We start from the raw sequence: 25,009 nt of genomic DNA, 5'->3' as shown, positions 1-25,009 counted from the left end.
AGCTTCTTAGAATCAAAAGTTTGGAGATAAAAATATTTTAGGTCAATAAAGTTTGACTCTCTTTCTTTTCTTTTTCTCTCTTTTCTTCTTTCTTTTCTTTCTCTTTTCCTTCCTTCCTTCCTTTCTTTTCTCTCTCACTCTTTCTTTTCTTTTTCTTTCTTTCTTTCTTTCTTTCTTTCTTTCTTTCTTTCTTTCTTTCTTTCTTTCTTTCTTTCTTTCTTTCTTTCTTTCTTTCTTTCTTTCTTTCTTTCTCTCTCTCTCTCTCTCTCTCTCTCCCCCTCCCTCCCTCCCTCCCTTCCTTCCTTCCTTCCTTCCTTCCTTCTCTCTCTCACTCTCTTTCTCTCTCTTTCTCTCTTTCTTTCTTTCCGGCTGCCCTGATAGCATATGGATGTTTCCAGGCCAAGGGTCGAATCCCAGCTGCATCTGGGACCTATGCCATAGCTGTGGCAAATGCAGGATCCTTAACCCACTGTGCCACAGCAGGAACTCCCAGATGACCTTTTTTTTTTTTTTTTTTTTTTTCCTTTTTATGGCTGTACCTGTGGCATATGGAATTCCCAGGCCTGGGATTGAATCAGAGTTGCAGCTGAGACCTAGGCCACTGCTACAGCAACACTGGATCCGAGCCTCATCTGCAACCTATGCGGAAGCTTGTGGCAATGTCAGATCCTTAACCTATTGAGTGAGGCCAGGGATTGAATCCATATCTTCACGGAGACAATGTAAGGTTCTTAACCTGCTGAGCCACAATGGGAATTCCGCAAATGATTTTTTATGTTTCATTCTTCTACTTTATACTTTCAATCTAAAGACTTAATAGGAGTTCTCCTTGTGGTGCAGTAGGTTAAGTATCTGACTGCAGTGGCTCAGGTCGCTATGGAGGTACAGTTTGATCCCCAGCCTCGTGCAGTGGGTTAAGGATCCTGCACTGCCACAGCTGTGGTGTAGGTCACAGCTGTGACTCAGATTTGATCTCTGGGCTGAGATCTTCCATATGCCACAGGGTATGGTACCAAAAAAAAAAAAAAAAAAAAAAAGTCATTTGAATATAAATGTACTTATGACATTTCTGAATTTCCAAGAGAAAGAGAAACTCTTAAACTTTCAGGGAGGGAGACAGAGAGAGAGAGAGAGAGAGAGAGGAAAAAGAAATCCTACATGTAATACACAAAAGAACAACAATCAATTGACATCAGATGTAACTGGAAGCCAGGAGATCAGTATCTTAAAGTTTTGAGGGAAAACTATCTTAAAACAACAGTTTTAAAATTTTCAATTAATTTTAGGTATACAATACATTTACAGATTTCTGAGGATTTAGGAAGTTAGTCATAAACTTTATCAACACATTTCTAGATATGGTAAAATGGGAAACTGGCTCCTAAATATATTCCAGGAGAAAAAAAGTTATGAAATCTAGAGAGATATTACTATAAACACTCTGATATTTGTAAAGTTCTCTTTTAGGCAAAGATTCTAATGACATAAAATTTCCATTCCTTCCTTGTGAGTTCATAGTTCTTCATGCTAGAGTAACATATTTATGGAATCAAAATATTGTAGATGATATTTTTAAGGAGAGGCAGGGCTTATACTTGTATATCTTGGGAATCTGTGACTATTCAGCTCTTCTGTGTCAGGTAACTTTATTTAATTTGAGGGTTCCGTTTTAGGATCCCCCCTTTTTCCATATACTTAAATCACGTGCTAACAGGTTTTTTTTTTCTTTTTTTTTTTTTTCAGGGCCACATCCACGACATATGGAGTTTCCCAGGCCAGGGGTCTGGCCTACACCACAGTCACAGCAACACCAGATCCAAGCCACGTCTGCAAACTACACCACAGCTCAGGGCAGCGCTGGATCCTTAACCCACTAAACAAGACCACGGATCAAACCCACAACCTCATGGTTCCTAGTCGGATTCATTTCTGCTGTGCCACAATGGGAACTCCCATGTCCTAACAGTTTTATCAGTAATAAAGCTGAAATTTTCATCTCTTATTGTCTAACTCTTTGGTCTATCATCAAATAAATTCTAAACTTTTGGCAAAGAACAGAATTTCTATTTACTGGGTCTTCTAGATTCTAAGTGAACTTTGGAAAGTAGCGCAATTAAAGCACATTCAGAAATTGAGGTTTTTGGTAGGTTGGATGATACAAGATTTTGACACTGCAGTAGCTTCTATTCTGCTGTGCAGTTAGTTTTTGGAGTTGGGTGGATGACTTTAATTGGCCATCCTGAGCAAGTAGCTTTAGGTTTTAGCCTAAAACATTTTTTGGAGAGCTAAGAAAGGAAATAGTTCTTGAAGATCAGGATGACAGGTATAAAAAGGAAGTGGCGAAGTTCTCAGGTCATGTCTCAGAAATGGGAAAGATGTTCAGTTTGTTTAAAACAGAAAAGATATCTGCCTTCCAATGAAATCAAACAAAGTATGACGGAAAAGATTTCAGATTTCAGACACATTGAGAAAACCCTGGAGAATCACAATTTTAATATAGAGACATATATTGAGACAAATAAGCGATTCTATCCTTAGGAGATAGGAGATTAGGAGAACTACGCCATAGGCTAAGAAAAACTAGTCAAATTTTAAAGGGGAAGGCCAGACAAATTCATGCGAAGTATTCAAAGAATTACAAGATGTTTCAGTTTGACACAATTATTGTAGGCATTCATCATACTCTATATAAGCCTGCTGAAGAAATTTATAGAATTGAAGTTTAAGGGAAAGTACAGCCAAGATAAGTTGTAGAAAAAACGAGGTAGGCAGAACAGCAGATTGACTTTAGGCCTTAAAATCAGGTGTCGTTCTGAGGAAAGAATTGCACCTGCATGATAACGCACAACTCCGGCAGATAATACTCAAGAATTTTTAGAACAGTGGTTGCTTTAGCAGATGCGATAGTGATGATTTTCTACTTCTTATCACAAGACAGCAGCCAGAAATGTAAGAAAAACAAATGTCTGCATCAGACAGCAAAGTAAAAGCAGAACAAAGTAGGAACACAGTTCTAGTAAGATGTTCTAATCTGTGCATGTTTAATTAGCTGGGTGGTAAATGTACCTCAAATTAGACCTTTGTTTGGTGCTGCCAAAGCTGCAAATTTTTGAACTTTGCAAGAATTTGGAATGTCTTGAATGCTGCTCTCTGAAAGTGTCTTCCCCATATGGCTTTTTAAAATGTGTCATAAGTAACTTATTTAAAGAAGATTTCTCCTAATTAAATTTACATCCACAGATTGTCAATGGTAGATACCTGGTATCCTAGTAAAATAGTGTCCTAGTTTAAAACAAGATTTCTCTCCGGTTCTGCTGTTCCCACAGAGACGAATGAATCTCTGATAGGAACTTTGGGGACAGCCATCATTGGTCACGTCATTCTGCTTGGTCAAAGGATAGCATAGAGAAAAACAATTAATAGGAAACCAAATCACTGAGACTATGCATGAAAAAGCCATAGGGTTCAACATTTTGAAATAGTTTGTTCCATTTTTATATATTTTTCAATGGAATTTACTTGAATTTTTCTCCATCTTAAAAGCAGACCAGTAAACACGAAGTGTAAACACAGAAAAGAGTATGATTACTTGAAGCATGCTAAAGAGGAGGTACTACCTTTTAAAAAAGAAAATTGGAATCGCTTAAACAGAATTTTAAATACTTTAGAAAATTTGAGAACATGTGGTCAATGTTTAATCATAGGTAATAACTTTGATAGAAATAAATTTTGAAACTATATCATTTAAAAATAATTTGTCTTGCTTATCATATAAAATCAATTACATGGGGACACTTCATTCTCTGATAACCCAGAAAGCAAGCCATGGTACCATGGAAGTCCTAAATAAGTGTTAGCACTTATTTATATATATATCTTATAAATATAGGTTGCATGTTTATGCTCATAGAGCTTTGGTGCAAGACAGTCAATAATATGAGATACACTTGGGCCTTTACATCATTAATTAACAATATCTTGCCTTGTTGGATCCATTTTAACCCAAATCCTATTACTCTATAGGAAATAGTTGTGCTAAGAAATGTTAGCCTTTGTTATCTTATAGATATATGTTCTTAATATTCAAAACAAGTATTCTATTTACTATGTTTAAAAATTATATTTTGCCAAAACATATTGCAAAATAAAACAATAAAGTCAAGCATAGTAAGATCTTCAAACCGAGTCCAGAACTCAAATCACTTTCTGACTATGGGGATACTTAGGATATAGAAATATAATTAATATTTAATTAATAAGATTAATATCAAATCAAGCCAACAGTGTATAAACGTAACAATTGCTAAACATTAATTCTAAATATATGATTACGTTAAATCATTGTATAATTGGAATTTTTAACTTTAGTAGCTGTTAAAAAGGATATTTAGTAGTTGTTTAAAAGGAACTATGTGAGGCATTGTCTCAATATTACCTTATAAGAAATATGAAAACTGGTCAGATTGTCATTATTTGTAAATATTTCATTTTGGAAAAAATGAAAATTAACTTTTAAGGGAAATAAACTAAGTACATTAGCCAGGCTGAGTTTTGATTAATCTTATTCCTTTAGATTTCAAGTAATTTCAAATAAAGTGAAAGTTCTTTAGACTTCAAATTTTAATATCAAAGGATATCTTTAGAAGATTTTTTTCTTAATAAATAACTGTAAAATATAAAACATTGATAAACATCTTCTGAGACAGATGGTGATAATATTTAAATATATTTTTGAGTGATCAGTAATGAAAGAGAAAATATTTATTAATATGGAATGTGAGCATTTAATTGTATTCAAGAAATAATGCTCCCAAGGTCACTTCTTTTTTCTGCACAGCATGTCGCTACTAAATTTGGATATAAATCTAACTTTAGTAAGTAGAACATTAATGACACAATTAGACTAGTGAACGCTTAACTTGTAAGTACATATTTCTTCATTATTAGTAAATACCTGCACAGCACGTGAGAAGGCAAAATATGAGGTAAATTAATTAGCCTGACTCATATAATCACATGCACGTTTGTCACAGTAATGATAACTATAGCAATGAACACTGTTGCATAGGAAGGAAGGTAAACATGAAAACTATGAACCCTGCAAGAAAGATCTGAGAGGGAGGATGAGGAGTAACCCACCAATAGGTTCTGGAATCAGGAGAAATTCTTTGTCTTTTAAAGAACACAGCCTAAAGGTGCTATTTCATCACTGAAAATGTTACTCTGACTTTAAAAAAATATGTTATTTATGGACTTGCTTTCTACAGCTTTCCCAAACTGCCAGTTCTGCAAGTCATTTAAATGTTTCATATTACATGTGAATGAAAAAATACACTATCAGTTTCCTGACAGATGCAAAACAATCTGCTGTGCGTCTAAAATAAGTGTATATTCCCCCAGTCAGAGAAACATTCTCCTTTTTAAATACTCCATTTTAAGGGAAGGTCCTTTAATTGTTGTGAGAGAAAACATGAAGTTGGATGGTATGATCTCTCATTTCATTATACCAAATTAATACTGAATTTAACATCAAATGGAATATTACATTAGCTGTAAGCCTGCATTTAAATATTCTAAATACGCATGAGTTTTGAAAGACACACTTTGATCTCTTATAAAAAACTGTTTATTTCTACTATAGACCAAGAGTTTTTATTTTAATAAAATTATAACCATGAAACTGAAACACTGAAGTTTTAGGGAACACCAGGACAATATTAGCTTCTGTCTATTGTTTTGTTTCCAATTATTCTCTCTCTCTCTCTCTCTTTCTTTGGACCACACTGCTAGCATGTGGAAGATCCTGGGTCAGGGATGGAACCCAAGCCACTGCAGTACCTGAGCCATAGCAATGGCAACACTGGATCCTTGATCTACTGAGCCACCAGGGAACTCACCAATCATTCTCTTTTTAATTCCCTGCAATGATAAAAAGAAGTAAAAGAAAAAGAAGGAAAAAATCTCCAAACCTACTTTTTCTTCAGTCTTCTATCCTTCTCAGCTTGAGTTCCAAGTTTGCCTAACCCCAAGGACTCCTGAGCTGCAGCTTCCGTCTCCATAAAGCCTCCTGTGAAGAAGTAACTATTCAAATTAGGTTGGATACCTGGTGACAGTTTTGAAATTAAATTCTTAAAAGTTTTTTGAGCAACTGTTTAGTATCTTTTTTTTTTCTTTTTTGGACTGTCTTTGCATTTCCAACAGAATGTACATACAATGAATGACAAGGACATATAAACATACACTGGGAAAATGGGGGGAAAAAAGTTACCTATTGGTTACCATTCACCTGCACCTCGTAGCAACATATTACACGTGGCCAGCACATTATATTACAAACGCCAGAATATGTAGTCTGCAAGCCTTGAAGTCTATTTTTCTACTTTTCTCATGAAAAATGAAGGCGAGTGTGAGTTTTCTCAACACTTGAAGCATTCAGAATTTTTTCATGGATATAGGTCTTCAATTCCAAGTGGAGAGAATGGAGAAGCGTCTGCTGAGTTACAAAAACTTTTTGTATCCTGATCTGTAACTCTTTCTGCTCACCTGGCTGACTCCTATGTCCCTTACTACAAATCTGACTTCTAGACTTTCTTATGCTCTGGCAGACTTTGTTTTATTTTGTAATTTCTATAATAATATCGGGAAAAAAATTTAAATCTTTCTTCAAAAGACCCTGGAAAGAATTGTTTTTACCTAGTAGGTCACAAATTATTTGATTTAATGTTCAGTTTTATTGACCTTGAGATATATGCAATATATATAATCTTGGGATAAAAAGAGAAAGAATCAAAGTATGCTGGGCGTCAAATAATTTTTAAAAGGCAGTTATTTCATTCAGTATCTCTAATATACCATTGTTTCATAACTTATCTGTTGTAATTGAAAAATGGGAACTTTTTTTCTGGGCTCTATTTTCCCTTTGCAATGTGAAAAAAACGAAGTCAAACTAAATGAAAATTGCTCACTATTTTTAAGTGAGTTAAGGTATATGAGGTATATAAAAATATGTATATTTTTACTGGAAGAGATTTAAATTCCATTTAAGCCCAAGATTAAATAGAAAGATTTAAGTTAATGCTCTTAAAGAGACAACACAAAAACATTCAGCAATATGTCAATAAATAAGTACTCTTAAAGATGATTTTGTTGTAATTGTTTTTCATAATTTATTTTAGCAAATAATTTAAATACTAAATACTATTAATTCTGGAGTACTGACATATATGAGTTAATCTCACAGTCTAGTAACTCTGTTACTGAACTGGATAATTATAGGAAAGGCCTCTTATTTGCAAATATATTGACTGCTGTCTAGATCTTATTCAGGGATTCACAGTTTGAGGACTGAAATTTATTATATTCAATTATGTACATATGCAATTAATACTTAAAGAACTTTTTATTGTGAATGATTTTCACTGTCGATATTAGGAAAGTCATCCACTGGCTGAACTGAAGTTCTCTTGGGGAAGATTTTTAAATGTAGGATTTTTCAATTACGCACAGTGAGTATATATTTTCATTTTATTTCTCTCATTGGTATACTTGACCTACTGTACATCCATGAATTATTATTCACAATCTGAAATTAACAATAAAATTTTTCTCTTGAAATATAAATGAAAATGAAAATGATTCACTTAAAAGTTACAAAATTCTTGATCAGTCCAGATAGAGACATGGAGATGGGTTAAGTAGATCCATTCCATAATCAATGAGACATTTTCAACCACCACGTGGTTGAATGAATCAGGCATTTTACTCTTCAGAGCCAAGAACGTATAAATTATGACTCATTTTTTTCCCCAGGAACCCAACATTTTAATTAGAGAACATTTTAAAAAAGTGAAAGCTCTGGAAAGGAAACAAAGAAAGCTCTAGAAGAATTTTGTGAGTCAACAGTAGACTCAGAAAAAATAATATTAGACTTTTCTTCTCATAAATAAAATAAAAGAATCAGGAACTTAGATATACTCTTGATTACTTCAGAATCTAATACACTTTGGAGTTCCCGTCGTGACGCAGTGGTTAACGAATCCGACTAGGAACCATGAGGTCGCGGGTTTGGTCCGTGCCCTTGCTCAGTGAGTTAACGATCCGGCGTTGCCATGAGCTGTAGTGTAGGTTGCAGATGCGGCTCAGATCCTGTGTTGCTGTGGCTCTGATGTCGGCCGGTGGCTACAGCTCCGATTCGACCCCTAGCCTGGGAACCTCCATACGCCATGGGAGCGGCCCAAAGAAATAGCAAAAAGACAAAAAAATAAAAAGAATCTAATACACTTTGAAAAGTATTTAATAAAGAATTGTGGGAGTTCCTGTCGTGGCTCAGCAGAAATGAATCTGACTAGCATCCATGAGCACGCGGGTTCAATCCCTGGCCTCGCTCAGTGGGTTAAGGATCTGGTGTTGCCATGAGCTGTGGTGTCTCCCCTTTGCAATGCCTCTTTTCTTTACGTTACCATTCACTGTTAACATCTGCTAGGGTGGTTACGTGTGTCCTATTCTTTTTCCTTTACAGTAATTATTATTAGGGCTTTCTGAAGACACGGGAGAGCTGGTGTTTCCCAGGTAGTAAATGTGTTAAAAGTCCGATGGAGCAGATGACTCCCTCAGAAGCAGTGAAAGTTTTAACATCACTACCTCTTCACATGCGATTACCATTTTCCTGAACAGGTAAACTGCCTCCAGACATGATACTTGATTGCTCTTACTCCTCATTCTTACTTCTGCTTGGATACCTGTCCCTGGAACCTGGATCATTTCATTTGTGTGTTTCTTCTGCTTCAAACTGCTGCCTCCTAATCTCTGCATTTCCAATCTCTCCACAGCTAGGTAACGTGACCCTCAAGCTTCATCATGTCTTTTGTCTGATAATTTGGTTTCACACTCCTGACCCCTGTCTATACCCACTTCCCAACTAACTATAAAGAAGACCCAGGTCCTTTTCCATTATGTTTCCCTTGGAGTCTGTTCTCTTCGGTGGCTTCAGTACCCGTTGTTCAGAAACAAGTCCTATTTTGAACTCAAGCTTTATACCTTTCCAATTTTGTAGGAAAACTGCACTTAGATGTTCCAGTAGAATCAAACATATCCAGAGAGAAAAACATTATCCAAACTCTTTACTAACATGTCTATATATTTTATAAGACAATATGTAATGCATTATGTGATGTCTTTTTTACTATTGCCTTCTTTACTTTTTTATGCATTTATGTGTAATATTCTCAAGAATTTATATACAGATTTTTTTTTTCTTTTTCTTTCTCCTTCTTCTTCTTCTTTTTTTTTTTTTTTAGGGCCACACCTGTAGCATATAGAAGTTTCCAGACTAGTGGTCGAATCAGGGCTGCAGCACCACTGGATCTAGCCCTCATCTGTGACCTGCACTGAAGTTCATGGCAATGCCAGATCCTGAGCAAGGCCAGGGATCTAACACGCATCCTCATGGATACGAATTAGGTTCTTAACCTGCTGAGCCACAGAGGGAATGCCAAGAAGTTATACACCTTCTGAAATAAATAATGATTTTAATTTCATCACATTCCCAAATATGTTCCACAGGACTAGAAGCTCAAGGAGGAGGACAGTGTCTGGAGCAGGAGACCAGGAAGGGAGAGCTGGGAACCACTGCAAACTCTTGTACCAGGCAGCTGCTTTGCCTCGATGATTAAAATCATCTCAATTTCTGTATAGTATAGAATGTGGGTCGTTATGTAATCTTTAGATATTTTCAACTCTGAAAGTCTATAATTTTAAAAATAAAACCCCATTTCCATAGTAAATAACTCAAGATATATATTTTGTAGAAAGAAGTGTTGCTGGCTATAAGGCTTAAATGTTAGAGCTGCATAGATTCGGCATTATTAGGGCTGAAAGAGATCTTACAGATCAGCCAGTCCAGCTTCCCTTCCGATGCCTGGATCCCTTCCACAGCAGTTCTTCCTAGAATTTACCTCGCTTCTGCTTGACAGTCTCCAGTGATAAGAACTCATTACTTTACAATAAAGTTTGTGTGTATAATTCTGACTCCCTAGTGTTCTTTCTTACAATAAGATGAAGTTAATCCTTCTACGACTTTAATGCTTGGGTTTAAGTTTCGTATCTCACTCAACAATGAAAAGGCCAATGCGTCTGCCACATAACAGCCTTTCAAATATTCATAATCAGCTGCCTAGACAGGTCGATAAGGAGAATAGACACACCCATGTATTTACCTAATCCTCACGTAATTTCAAGCCTCCCCATCAGCTTAATCCTCCCCTCCAAACTCCCTCCAAGTTTATAACATGTCTCTGAGAGCACAGTAACCAGAAATGGATACTACCCGTTGGCTGCTGTTTTACTGTAGTGGAACAGAATGGAAATGTCTTCTTTCATCTCAATATTGTTTGTCTATTAATGTGGCCTAAATTCATTAACTAATATACTGATTTTAGAGTTATGTGAAACTTCTAGATTTTTCTTGTAAAAAAAAATGCTTCCAAGAGTTATAATCTTCAAGTGGGATATTTTGGATCTTCCATATCTCAGACTTTTGAAGTAGTCTTTAAGGAAGAAGACTGTCGTTTTTTTTTGTTTGTTTGTGATTTTTATTCTTATCAATGATCCATAAATCAGATCATCGTGCTATTGTGCTTGGTTCATGTCCAAGTGGTTGGCCAATGAGTTGATCAAGAACAGAATGAGTCCTAATCATGCCATCAAAAACCTTGATCTGAGGTAGCATCACTCCCTTCATCATCGTTATTAAAAGAGGATCATTCAACCAGCTGTAAATTCTACCTAATTTTTTCACCACCCAGGCCTCATTTTGGCATCTTGTCTTCAGGATTGTCAAGGGTCACAGCTTGCCCAAATGCCTTTCCTGTTCTGTTTCTGAGTAACTTTCTAGAAGAAACAAACAAGCTTCATTGGACATGGCTATTTTAAACACAATTTGCTTTATTTCAAAACAGGTTGATGCTTCAGATAAAATTAGAAGTCAAACCAGTCAGAATTCCACTTACTGATGCCTAAGTATGGATCTTGGGGTTCAGAATCCCTGTTCCTAGTTGTCGTGACACAACAGACGATGTATCAGGTAAAACTTTTATGGGCCAGAAACATACTGAAGTTCTTGTTTTAAGTGAAAGGTTGTCTGTGTTTAATGTACGGTCCATCTTACAAAGCTGAATGTTCTCGGACGCCAACACCATTTTTCTAAAGTCCACAGTTGGTACTCTGGACTTCATCATGGTTCAACACATGCTATTCACTCAAAGTAGGATCAAAGAAATGATCTGGATTATCAGAGTTCCCTGCCCTGTCCCTCAAAATATCAGCTCTCTGAAGCTTCAGTGTCCTCTTGTTAATGCCTCTTGTCTGGATAGTGTTTTGCAGATGGGGTCAGATTGAAAGTTTTGGAAGAGTTCCACTTATTTGCATATTTTGTTCACATAAGATAAACCGTCATTTTATTCCTTTTTTTAAAATTTTAAAATTACTAAATAAAATAATAAAAATGAGAACTTTTAATTCCTGTTTGGGTCTGGGCAGTTTTTCCAATTATCAGTTTATTTTGGTTGGTGGCTTTTTGATTGTTCTTACTTGTCCATGCATTCACTTATATCTACATTTGTTACAGACACGGCTTTGGTACCAAAATCTTTTTTTTAATTTTAAAAATTAAAGAGTAGTTGATTTACAATGTTGTGCCAGTTTCTGCTGTATAGCAAATGACTCAGTCATACATATATATACATTCTTTTTATTGATTGATTGATTGATTGTCTTTTTAGGGCTGCAACACGGCTTATGGAGATTCTTGGGCTAGGAGTTGAATTAGAGCTACAGCTGCTGGCCTATGCCACAGCCATAGCCACAGCAACACCAGATCAGAGCTGAGTGTGCGATCTACACCACAGATCACGGCAACCCGAGATCCCTAACCCACTGAGCAAGGCCAGAGATTGAACTTGCATCCTTATGGATCCTAGTTGGATTTGTTTCCACTGAGCCACAATGGGAGCTCCTATACATTTTTTTTAAAACATTATTTTCCAACATGGTCCATCTCAGGAGACTGGATCTTACTGTGCCGTACAGTAAGATCTTATTGTATACCTACCAACATTTTAAAAATCTGTTTTTGGAGTTCCCGTCATAGCTCAGTGGTTAATGAATCTGACTAGGAATGCTGAGGTTTCAGGTTTGATCCCTGGCCTCGCATAGTGGGTTAAGGATCTTGCATTGCTGTGCCTGTGGCGTAGGCCGGTGGCTACTGCTCCGATTAGACCCCTAGCCTGGGAACCTCCATATGCTGTGGGTACGGCCCTAGAAAAGGCAAAAAGACAAAAAAAAAAAAAAAGACCTGTTTTGAGGAATAGGTCATTTAGTTCAGATATACTGCTTAAGTTTACAATCATCATAAATATAATTGTGAGTGTGTTACCATCCTCAAATTGCTTTAATAATAATCCAGCCTTTGATGTCTTAACCAATCTTCCATCTTAAGACTAAACTTGCTTCTAGAATCTTATGTGTGCAAGTCAGGATGTAGAAGGTTATAAAGTCATTGACAGATGAGGAAGTAAAAATAGCAGTTGTGGACGACTTGCTTAAGCTTGGATTATAAGGTAGGGAAAAGATAAGTCAATATCTAGGGAAGACGGCAGGATTAAGGAATGACTTTAAAAATAGAGATTAGGTATGAGCACATTTAAACATGAGTGGAGACATCAAAGATGCATCTTGATGCATAAATCAGGGAAGAAAAGTTGTGGTCACTGGGCTGCTAAGTCTTTTTTTTTTTTTTGGTGTCTTTCTAGGGCCGCACCCATGCCATATGGAGGTTCCCAGGCTAGGGGTCAAGTCGGAGCTGTAGCCGCCAATCTACCCCAGAGCCACAGCAACTTGGGATCCAAGCCATGTCTGCGACCTACACCGCAGCTCAGGGCAACACTGGATCCTTAACCCACTGAGCGAGGCCAGGGATGGAATCCATGCCCTCATGGATGCTAGTTGAGTTCGTTAACCACTGAACTGTGACGGGAACTCCTGGGCTGCTGAGTCTTTAAGGGACCTTAATACATCCTGACTCTGTCCTATACTCCAGGAAATAACTGGGAGTATTTATGGGCCCTCTATCTCCCTGCTCTCCAACTAGATTATTAAACTTGTTTTGGCATCTTTTCACATTGGGGCTAATATAGAAAGAAAGTAAAAGAAAATTTAAAGTAAAAAGAAAAAGAAACTAAAACCAGATCCCCAAATCTGCTAGAAGGAATATTTCCTCTGCCAGGAAACTCTCCCTAATCAGTTGTGACCTTCAAGGAGGCTCACATTTATTTTATCTTTTAAAATACTTTCCCTTTAAAGTATTTTAGCTTTATTCAAATGCTTTTCACTGTGTTGCTTCCTTTGAGTTTTGGGGTTTCCACATTTATACTGACTCTGCTAGTAACACATTTGTAAAAATAGATTCTATGTATACTGAGTTTGATTTTCCATGATTATGGGTTATCTGTGCAGTCACATTGACTGATCCGTCATATCTGAAGTTCACTTTATTACCTAGCTTTCAGATCGTTATATAAGGCAAATAATACCCTGTTTAGAAATATTCTTTCCTATGAATAACTAAGAATTCCTCCCTGGCTGTTTGTATTCCTGATAGATTCGCGTGAACATTTTCATAGTTTTATTTAGAAAGTTTTCTTCCTTCACACCTCATTTCATTCGAAGGCATCTAGCATAGCTATTCGCAGATTATCTTTGCTCTGCTTTTATGAGCGATAAGTTTTAAACCTTAGGACATGGTCCCAAGTTTCACACCTGGTTCTTGGACAGTATCATCCTTCGACTGTGTTACTTTCTACGCCATCGTTTCCCGTCTTCTCTTCTATTTTCACCGACAGAAGAAGGAACGTTGGTATTGCTTCTACGTCTAATTCTCCAGATCAAGATACTCACGTCATCACCACGCGAGATGTTTCCCTCATTCCTTCTGATGAGTGACTCCGACGTGGAAGCCCCTGGGTTTGATAAGTTTTCAGGGTCTTCCCTTCACGACCTTGATGTACATGTTTCAGGGCAAAAGCCTACTTGTGCCTGTACCTTCTTCTTATTTTCTCAAGTGTTATTTCTTTTTTTAATTTTTTTTGCTTTTTTTTTTTTTTTTTTTAGGGCCGCACCCACGGTGTATGGAAGTTCCCAGGATAGGAGTCCAATCGGAGCTGCAGCTGCTGGCCTCCACCACAGACACAGCAACATCTGTGACCTACACCACAGCTCAAGACAATGCCAGATCCCTAACCCACTGGGCAGGGCCAGGGATAGAACCTGCATCCTCATGCATACTAGTTTGCTTCATCACCGCTGAGCCACCATGGGAACTCCTCAAGTACTGTTTCCAATAAATACTTTTATTCTTGGTGTCTCCTGGGGCTTTGATTCACCCTCAATATAGCTTCTTTATAGCACCTGAGGTATAGCTTTTGTCCTTGTCTTCCTCATTAGCACTGGAGGCCTGGCTGTGCTTCCAACACTGGCACTGGTTATACTCTACCTCTGCTGTTCTTGGAATAAAACAAAGGTTCTCAAAGCTCATAAATCTTCCATAGCGCAGTCTTGAATAACTATTGCTATTTTCTGACCTGGATGGATTGATAAGAATGTAATAATCAATTTCCTTCTCGTCTGTTCTGACATAGAGACACACAGCCACTGAGAATGGATAAAAGGCTATGTTTCTAGAAGGCTCCATATTTTTCTAGACTTTAAAGTATATCCTGAATACCCTGATGATGACTATGAATAGCTATCAAATAAAACAAATTTTAAAACAATGTCTTGGCATGTACAGCTTTTCTTTTTCCTTTTAAAGGCTGCACCTGCAGCATATGGATGTCCCCAGGCTTGGGGTGGAATCAGAGCTGCAGCTCTGTGGCAATGCAGTATCTGAGCTGCATCTGTGACCTACATCACAGCTTGTGGCAATCCCAGATACCTCACTCACTGAGCGAGGCCAGGGCTGGAACCTACATCCTCACAAAGACAACGCTGGGTCCTTCACCCACGGAGCCACAATGGGAACTCCAAATAAATCAAATTTAAAAAAAATCTCGGCATGCACATCTTACATCACCCAAATAATCACCTTCTCTCTTCTGTCCTTATGCAGTAACACTAAGGGGTTCCTCTCCTGGGAATGGGAAATCGAAGAGGATTTAATTCTCTCGCTGATTAACACTCGACCACACACGGGCTGCCCACGTGTTCTAAACATCGGTTTCCTGTGACTTCTGATGTTCTGTGTGGGCTTCACAATGTGGAGGTTGGGAAGGATATTTTGGAATAACACTTCTAGTTGTAAACCTACAAATATGGATATTATTCTCAGAAATTCTTGTGGTGTCAGGGCAGTAAACTAAGTCTGGGGATGGGGGTGTTACTTGTGAATTCTTTATTTGAGAATCCAAAAGTAGTGCTAAGAAATGTGCATCATTTTGTTCATCACTTACCGTTAGAGGTAGGAGCTACATCCTTTTCCCTGCAATTTAACTCCAGCTCTAAACTGAAAAGTAGGAGAAAGGGTGGGGGTTGGGGGGAAGAGGTCCTTGTTCATATTACATAAATTCCAGCTATTGTTCTTGCAGAAATCAAAAGGGCTCAAACACTCTTCAGCCAAAGTGGATTTACAAAGCTGATGAATAGAAAGTTTGTCAGGCAGGGAAATAAAACGATGAGAAATAACATGAAAGATAGACAGATACTCAGAAGTGAGGAAAAGACATGGCAGTGGAACAGGAAACACATGCATACTTACGGAGCTGCCCGAGTCGAGCTTTTTCTTTTTTACCAAACAAACGTCCTATTGAAGACTTGATTCCTTTCTTCTTGGGGGCTTTGTGAAGGGAATCTTGGCTGCTGTTGGCACTGCCAAGCCCAAGGCTTTCGGGCTCTAGGGAGGCAGATAAACTGCTGCAAAACACAAAAGAGGGCAAACTGCTTGCTTTAATGCACCATTTAGAAGGCGCGCAATACTTAATTTCTTGATGAAAGTACAAAAGGAGGAATGAGTAGACTTTGAATGTTATTTTCTCTTTTTCTTCCCATGTTTCTTTCCTCAGCCTTAGGGACATGGGCCTCCAAATTTTCTCTAGAAAATTTTATTCTTTTCCAATAATTTTTTCCTTATTTTTCAGACACTATCAACCTAATCAATGAACAAAGATTGGATTATTATTATTATCATTTTTTTTTTGTCTTTTTAGGGCTACACCCAAAGCATATGGAAGTTCCCAGGCTAGGGGTTGAATTGGAGCTGCAGCTGCCGGCCTATGCCACAGCCACAGCAACTCAGGATCTGAGCTGCATCTGTGCCCCACACCACAGCCCACGAAAATGCCAAACCCTTAACCCGCCGATCAGGGCCCAGGATGGATCCTGCATCCTCATGGATACTAGTCAGGTTTGTTACTGCTGAGCCACAGGGGGAACTCCCTAGGTTGGATTATTAAGTGCATACTAAAAGACCTTCTATAATTTAGCCCTTCACCCTTTACCTATTCATTTCTTGCAGAGTTTGTTTTTTAAATTTTAAACATAATGACTTGTGACAAGAAATTTAAATTTAACTAATAAAGTTATGCTCTTATTCTAGCCCATGGTTTTACTGGATTTTCCTCTAGTCATTTCTCTCTCTCTCTCAGTTTTAGAGTCTAATTCACTGAATTTTAAATCACCTCAGTAAGGTTTTTGAAGTAACAATCATATACCCTAGAGATTACTATATATTTTTTCTTACAGTTCTCAGGTATTATTTTAGGTTCATGATAAGCTGAAAGGATTCCCAAGCAGTTGATCTTGGTTCTGCTCCTGGTCAATGTATCTGACATTGTATTAATAGAGTACATTCAATTTTTATTATTTTTACAGCTCTTAAATTTGACTATATCATGATGAATTATTTAACTTTATTTAGTTATCCTAATGAATCTGAGTTCACATTCTCTAAACTCCAAAAACTACTACTTTTCATATGTTACAATATAATTCACTCTTTTATTTTTTTTGAGAATGAAGTATGTATTTTAAAGCTGGAGTAACTTTTTTTTCACGTTTTTTTCTAACATTTAATTAGAATCAAAAATAAACAAAACAGAAAGAAAAAAATGTCTGCTGGCACAGGAAGCTCGTTTTCAAAAATGTTTATAGTAAAACATTCTATTTGGAAACTTCTTACTTAAATAAAGTATTAATCATTAAGTTATTACATTCAGTTACATAAGTTATGTCCTCAGAGATGCTGTAATTGATGACAGTTAAAGAACATATATTTAAGACTTAAATTGTGGAGTTCCTGTCGTGGCTTAGTGGTTAACAAATGCAACTAGGAACCATGAGGTTGTAGGTTCCATCTCTTGCCTTGCTCAGTGGGATAAGGATCCGGCTTTGCCATGAGCTGTGGTGTAGGTTGTAGAAGTGGCTCGGATCCTGTGTTGCTGTGGCTCTAGCCTAGGTAGGCAGCTACAGTTTCCACTAGACCCCTAGCCTGGGAACCTCCATTTGCCGCTGGTGCGGCCGTAGGGAAAAAAAAAAAAAGACAAATTGCATGCTTTGATTTATTTATGACATAAATTACTATAGAGATCTGTTTTAAATTTTTAGTGGATGGAAAGGACGGTATGAAGAGTTACTATGACAAATGGGATAATTTCCCATGTAAACTTTTCTTCTAATATTTCAGCAAATGTGTTTTTTTTCTTTTCTCAGGAGGAGCTGTTATAGCTGGCAGCAGCAGCTCCCAAAGGGAGATTTCCATGCCTGTCTGTGAAAGGTAGTGGGGCACAGTCATGGACTTTTCAGGCCTTAATTATCCTTCCATGAGAAGGATATTTTTATAATCCTGTCTTAGAATCCCTTTAATTATTTGTAATTATTCCTGATAAGTCCTTGTAGCCTGTAGCCTGAGTCCATTTTAACAGGAACTATCCACTAAAAATAGAAGTTATTCTCATAAGTATCGGTCAGTAACAAGATCTTAAAATACAGTTAATTTTAAAAGTAAAAATGTGATCTCAGAATGAAAATTTGGCTTTTTCACAAGTGACACTGTGTAGAGGGAGCAGGAGACCTATAGCTCAAATCAGAGGTTTTATAGACCTTGTTCAGGAGTTTGATAACACCAAAGGAAGAAGAGTGTTTGTGGCAAGAGACGGCACAATGTGCAAGGTCCTACCTCCGGGCATCATTGTGGTACGAAGAAGGGAGGGTGTGAGTCATCCTGATGGCTCTAGGGGTAGGGGGAGGAGAAGTTTCACATTTAATTGTTGCCTTATCCTCCCGACCGTCTTCTTCTACCACTGCAATCTAGAAGCAAAAACAATAACATCAGATGAACTCTTTTTAAATTTCAACTGAAACTGATGAAAGCAGAGCATCATCAAAGCAAGGCTAGTTGAGTAATTTTAATATAAAAACAAAACAAGAAACTTGGGGCACATAGCTCCTACATACATAAGTTCACATTATTAAAGAGTGTGAATTTCATAACTATTTAAAAGTTAGGACACTCCTGTTAAAACACGCACAGCACAAACACATATATAACACACACAGGCTCACTGAAGAAAAAGCATTTAAGAGTCAACACCATAGATCAATATTCAGGGACTACTGAAAAGCTATCTTGAGATCCATTTGAACACATCAAAAAAAAAGCACTTTATAAAAAGTTGTTTAACTTATATTTGAGCTAATTCACTAAAATATGCATAGTCAGGTTATCATAACACAGGCATCTTCTAAGTGGGAGATTTTTAAAGTGAGAGGTTGGCAAAATATAACTTTATGAGATAGTGTTTTAAATCAGGCTAATTAAACGTGTTCCAGGATGTTTTAAAAAGTTGCGGTTTATAAGAAAAAAACTTTCTGTTTAGAGTGGGAATAATAAAAGGTAAGAACAGAAGTCTTTCAAATTATTTCATTTCACGACCTCTCATGGGAAAATTGACAAAGGCATACAGAATACAAAAAGGTGAGAGGAATTCCTTCAAAGTGTTTAGTTCAGGGTGCAGAACAATCCAGGATACCATAAATTTTGTCAGACAAGGACATATAGGACTGCATGAAAATAAGGCTTTTACTCAATCAACTTAATTGTACAATAAAGATATTTTTAAAAACAAGAATGCATTTTCTCATAGCACCACTGTCCATTAAAACAATGGACAGTGAGAGAGAGAGAGAATGAGGTAGGAGGTAGATGAGCCTAACAGCTGAGACCTTTAGGCTGAACACCCTGGGCCTCCTTCCTCTCTGACACTTCAAGAAGAAATTTAATGGCAGGAGCTAAGCTCTGCTGGAAGAGAAAGAGAAGACGGCCACTTCAATCACTCCGGGGTCAAGGAGATTTCTCCAATGACACATGTTCAGTAAGACGCCTAGGGGTCAGAAAGTGAGGGGGTGCCAGACAGTAGTAAGTCCTGATACCATCCCCAAACCCTCCGCTCTGGAATCCTCCTTGACCAAAAGATGTGCATGAATATTGGGGAGGGTCCTGTGTCCAGTCATGTGAGAGAAATAAACTAAATGGCCAAAAGCAAACAAAGACCCAGAAGAACTGTCCTATACAGATTTAAATCACCACTCTGGTGCGCTCCTTACTCAGGGCAACACCTGCACCCCACCCCTCTTTAGGGTGTGTGTTACTTTGTTTCTGACTTACATAAATAAACCACTTCTCCGTGTGCTCGCCCATATGCTGTCCTGCGACTCTAACAATAAACTCTTTACAGTCTTTGCCTCCTGGAAACATTCTTGCTTTCAACAGGGGGCCAGAATCAGGGTAATTCTGCTCCTAGCCTCTAGCTAGTCTAGTGGCTAGGATTCCTGGTTTTCATCCAGGCCACCCAGGTTCAATTCCTGAGCAGAGAATTAAAATGTCACTTCAAGCCATCACTCACTGCAGTCTCTCTGAGATCAAGAAGAGAGAGTGAGGAGAGGAGGGAGAGAGAGAGAGAGAGAGGAAGAAGAAGAGAGAGAGAGAGACTGTGGAACGTGTAGCTAAAAGATATATGATTCTAGAAGATCCGATGAAATAAGTTCTCAACATGGCTATAGCAAAAAAAAAAAAAAAAAATTAAAGCTATGTTTCTATCTTATGTCTATACAATGTCTTGCTTATTTCTACATTAAGCCATTATGCATAAAAAGCATTTATGTATGATAAAGACTGCATGTATTGGAGGAAATTAATGAATTTGCTTGTCTGGGATCTTGTCATTTGAGTTTAGACTACTTTTTAACAAGTTAGGTAGTCATCTTAATAGGATTTCCTCTTTCCATTTCAACGAGCACAGAGCCACCAGAAGACTCTTTCAAGAGCTGCTTTCAGCATGATGTCCATACTGCGGAAAGGTCTTTTTAAACTCACTTCTCATCTGAACTCAGAAAGCAGGTTTTCAAACTCCTCCTAATTTGCACTTATTTTTTCACATTTGCATGATATGACCATGACTGTTTCCCACAATTGCTTCTGCTGAGCCTGATTACTTCCTGGGTCCAGATTTTTTTTTTTCCCTGAGACACTCACTAATGAAATGCCCTCCTCTCTCCACATGGCCAGTCAAACTAGGTCAGTTTTCAAAATATCAGCTCTTAAAGACAACACGCACTCTGAGTAATATTTAGAGCTCACATGATGTAAGCAAAGAGGAAAAGAAAGGGGTCATATTCAGAGACAGATTTCATTCCTGATTTCTCTTATTTGTTGAATGATATGTGCTAATTACTTACCTGCTCTAAGATTAAATGTCCTTGTCAATAAAATGCAAGTGATAGTACTTAGTATGCTCTTTTGAAGTGCAAATTAAATCATGCATATAGCTCAATACATTTAGTTTGTGATCTTCTTACCATGACCTACCTTTCTCACCAAACCTCTCTTTACTCCCTGACTTTCCTGAGGCTGTATTTCTGCACAGGATCGTCCTTTATAATTTTTTTTTCTTCTATTCACTGAATTTTTTTACACTACCTACTCAGATTTCTTTCTATATTTCCAGCATAACCTTTTAAGTCATGGAGGAAGTCAAAGAAAATAACATTATACATGGTAAATATGACAGGTGAGAACTAACTCGCAGTGCCAGGGAGAAGATGCAAAAGAAGACAGATGACAGAAAATAAGCAAATTCAATCAATCTAGGCCATATAAGTATAACAAGGACTCCCTTAGTTAAAAAAAAAGTTCTCCCGGAGTTCTCGTCATGGCTCAGTGGTTAACGAATCCGACTAGGAACCATGAGGTTGAAGGTTCGATCCCTGGCCTTGCTCAGTGGGTTAAGGATCTGGCATTGCCAGGAGTTGTGGTGTAGGTTACAGACACCACTCGGATCCTGCGTTGCTGTGGCTGTGGCATACGCCGGCAGCTACAGCTCCAATTCGACCCCTAGCCTGGGAACCTCCATATGCCAAGGGAGCAGCCCTAGAAATGGCAAAAAGACAAAAAAAAAAAAATTCTGTGGTTCCAGAAGTATCTGCTTCCATAGGCTGACTACCACATCTTGAAGATGCTGAAAAACATATTAATACACTGGATAATAGATTGAATCTTTGAAACCTTTCCCACTGATATCTCTGAGCTCTGCTATTATTCTCAATTACCTAAAAAGATGTCATTTTGTCAATCAGAACTAGAGTCCATTTTGTTTCTCATATCCAATATGTATTCTCTTGACTTCATTCCAAACAGGAAAGAAGTATATTAATTGTGTTTTTGTATTTTTGATGCATTAACATCTGGGGCCATGCAGACCCAGGAGAGAATGCTCCTAACAGGGCTAGCTAATTCCTAGAGACACAAACTACTTTCCTGGAGTGTGTCCTCCGTATGCAAACCAACCAGCCTAGACTGTACCTCAAGTCATCTTTTCCCTCTGGCTATTACACTCTGCCTTTACCATCCCAGGCCAGGTATCAGACAACAAGAGATAACTTAGACCCAGTGAAATTATTCAAACTAGCCAATCCTAGGCCTGCTTACCCTGTCTTTCCTTTCCAATGAAAACCACAATAAAAATTCCTGCCCTGACCTAGTGTTTCCCCTTGGCTGGGCAGAGCATGGCACGCCTCCTGCTCTGGGGAAGTGTGAGTAACAAGCTTTGTTTACTGGCGACTGTTTCTTGATTGGTTGGTCTCAACATCTGAAAAATGCTAAAACCTACATTTGAAAACAAGCAACACTGTTCTAGTACTGACAGTAAACTATTTAATTCTACCATCAGAGGTCTAAAAATTCTGTGGAAAATCAGGTATTTTAGTCCCCATAGTCCAATCATTACCCTAGAAACCAAATTTTATTTTGAGTTATTTGCTCTTATGATCATATTTAAACAATTCAAAGACACTTAAATACTTTCAATATTATTTCTATGTTAATAAAATGTTTCAATTAGAAGAAATATAATTTTAAAGCTTTCATAGAAAAAACAGCAATATTCAACTAGTAATCACATAAAAGCAACGTACAGTACCTTTCTCCGATGTTTCCTTAGATCACTCGGCTGTGAGTGGCAGTAATAAAAACAACATAAAAGAGAACTAATTAATGATCATCATTTGTCTGTGTTACAGGTTTAAACAGTGTCTGTAATTTAACTCTTTCTTTGTTGTTTTCATTCCGTTCTTTTACAGATAAATGTCTTTTTACCATTTAAAACTACCCATCCAGGGAGTTATTTTAGAGAGGAAATTTCCTAGGTGGTGTGGGGGGGGCAGGACTTCATGATGGGGTCATGTGTTCATGCGTGAGATATGAGACAGTGGGCCTTAGGGAATACAAAGCACATGCGGAGTGAGCTAGTCAGAAATAAATATGGGGCTACATCATCCCATGAAATACAGAGGGGGGTAAAGAAGACTATGCATAAATGAAGATCCAATGCACATGTCTGTAGTCAGAAACACTCCCTTTCGTCTCATCTATGCAGGCACTTGGGCCTCCTTTGGGGAGATGTATACTGTTTCTGTGTGATCTCAAGCTTCCCAGCATCCTAACAGATGCCTCATCCCAAACTACCAAAAACTGTAGAGCATAATACCATATAAACAGTTTTCTGTTTCACTTCTCAATTGCAAAATAAAGAAAAACATTTCTATACTGATATACATAACAGAAAGTTTATAAAGATAAAATTAAAAGATATATACATATATCTTTTAATTTTATATATATACACCCATATATATACACACATACACAGGTATATATGAGATAAACTAACCCCAAGCAGAAAAATACCTTCCTTATAAATTTATATGTACAAATGTGTGCATTTACATATTTTTTTTTTTTTTTTTTTGGTCTTTGTGCCTTTTCTAGGGCCACTCCCGTGGCATATGGAGATTCCCAAGCTAGGGGTCTAATCAGAGCTGTAGCTGCCGGCCTACACCACAGCCACAGCAACGCAGGATCTGAGCTGCATCTGAGACCTACACCACAGCTCATGACAACGCTGGATCCTTAACCCACTGAGCAAGGCTAAGGATCGAACCTGCAACCTCTTGGTTCCTAGTCAGATTTGTTAACCACTGTGCCACGATGGGAACTTCCGTAAATTAATTCTAATGAAAATAAATTTTACAGTTTTTTAGCCAAAATACACATTATTGCAATGTATTTATTTAAAGATGCCATTTAGAAAACGAGCTTAACTTTTTTGTTCAAATATTACACACACATGAAGACGCAGGTTGTGACACTTCTGTAAAGTGTCAGAAATCCTACATACACTTGATATTATTCTGCAGTCATTAATTTCTCCTCCATTTGTTATATTTGTGCTAGATTTGGCAAAATATAAAATATTATTTGACCTATTTGCATTTTAATTAATCTCCATCCCCAAACTTTTATTTTTAATTGGAAGTTTTCTTGTTTTAATAGTATATTTTTAATATTCATTACAAAAATATAGAATTTTTACCTCCATAAACAGTTCAGAGTATTTAAATCTTCATTATTGATGTTATTTCAACATATTCCCAGGTAACCACAGAAAAAAAAGAATAGTACATGCTTCTGAGTTGGCAAATTTGAAGAAAATTCAACTCCTTTTTACTTGCTGTGTTGAACATGGACAATTGTCTCATATTTCAACATTTCAGGTACCTCTGCTCTCTACTGAACTATTATTGATAACTTTTCTTTAAAAACCATATTTTGTTTATTATAAAATTATAATATTTGACATTGGTATACTGAAGCAATTATAATAAATATTTTTAATAATTTATTGTATTAAAAAAAAACCCGGTCTCAATTGACTTCATCATGATATCAATAAAAAATATATTTAATGGTTTAAGTCATTCAGATTTCTGATGTGATATTTAGATTTCTGCTCTTTTATTTACTTATTATGTGATTTGGGGATAGTTACACTTACATAGGCTACATTTCCTCACTTCATAATAAGATTCATTTTTGTACCTACCACGTAGCATCGTTGGGAAAAAAAGAAAAAGAATAAGACACACAGAAAGCCTTTAGACTCAACTCCAGTATTTCAGCTAATGCATCATTATTCCTAACGGGGGCAAAGGTTCTCTGGACAAATCATACCAGTGTCATGACTCCCATCCGATCCATTTCCCTGGCAGGACTTCGAGGGGTGAGCTTTGGCGTTGAGTGTCCACTGGGGGGAGATGAACTGGCCAGTGAAGACGCTGTAACTGAAGCAGTGATGGAGGTACCCGGGTGGACCCTCGCCAAATTCAGGCCTTCCAGACTCACGCTGGCCACTCTGTTCTCAATTTCTTCAGCACGTAACTCTGTAGATTCCTTTTCCTCCTGAATTAGCCTGAAAGATAGTTTAATTTTGATGCATTTTATGCTGTTATAATGTTATTTGAAATTCATTAAATAAATACTTTGTGTACATTTTATATCAAATATAATATATTCATTTTTTTTCTCTAGGCAATATTAACTTTCAGTAAATTCCAGAGACTTCCCAGCCAAAAG

The 25,009-nt window shown here is 37.3% G+C and overlaps 1 protein-coding gene across 25 annotated transcripts in view; it reads right to left on the bottom strand.

Moving 5' to 3' along the window:
- The window catches only part of PPFIA2 (PTPRF interacting protein alpha 2), a 460,439-nt gene that overhangs the window by 53,456 nt on the left and 381,974 nt on the right, over positions 1-25,009 (bottom strand). For all 25 annotated transcript variants that reach the window (XM_021093032.1, XM_021093042.1, XM_021093039.1 and 22 more), the window contains 5 exons: positions 24,608-24,845; positions 22,518-22,547; positions 18,221-18,351; positions 15,806-15,960; positions 5,974-6,067 (listed from right to left, as the gene is read on the bottom strand). In XM_021093032.1, the coding sequence (XP_020948691.1) occupies positions 5,974-6,067; positions 15,806-15,960; positions 18,221-18,351; positions 22,518-22,547; positions 24,608-24,845 (648 nt within the window). The remainder of the gene's footprint in view (positions 1-5,973; positions 6,068-15,805; positions 15,961-18,220; positions 18,352-22,517; positions 22,548-24,607; positions 24,846-25,009) is intronic.

The sequence above is a fragment of the Sus scrofa genome, chromosome 5 (genome assembly GCF_000003025.6).
Source record: "Sus scrofa isolate TJ Tabasco breed Duroc chromosome 5, Sscrofa11.1, whole genome shotgun sequence".
Taxonomy (NCBI): domain Eukaryota; kingdom Metazoa; phylum Chordata; class Mammalia; order Artiodactyla; family Suidae; genus Sus; species Sus scrofa.
The sequence above is the reverse complement of the archived record's forward strand: the minus strand, read 5'-3'. Positions and strand labels throughout refer to the sequence as shown.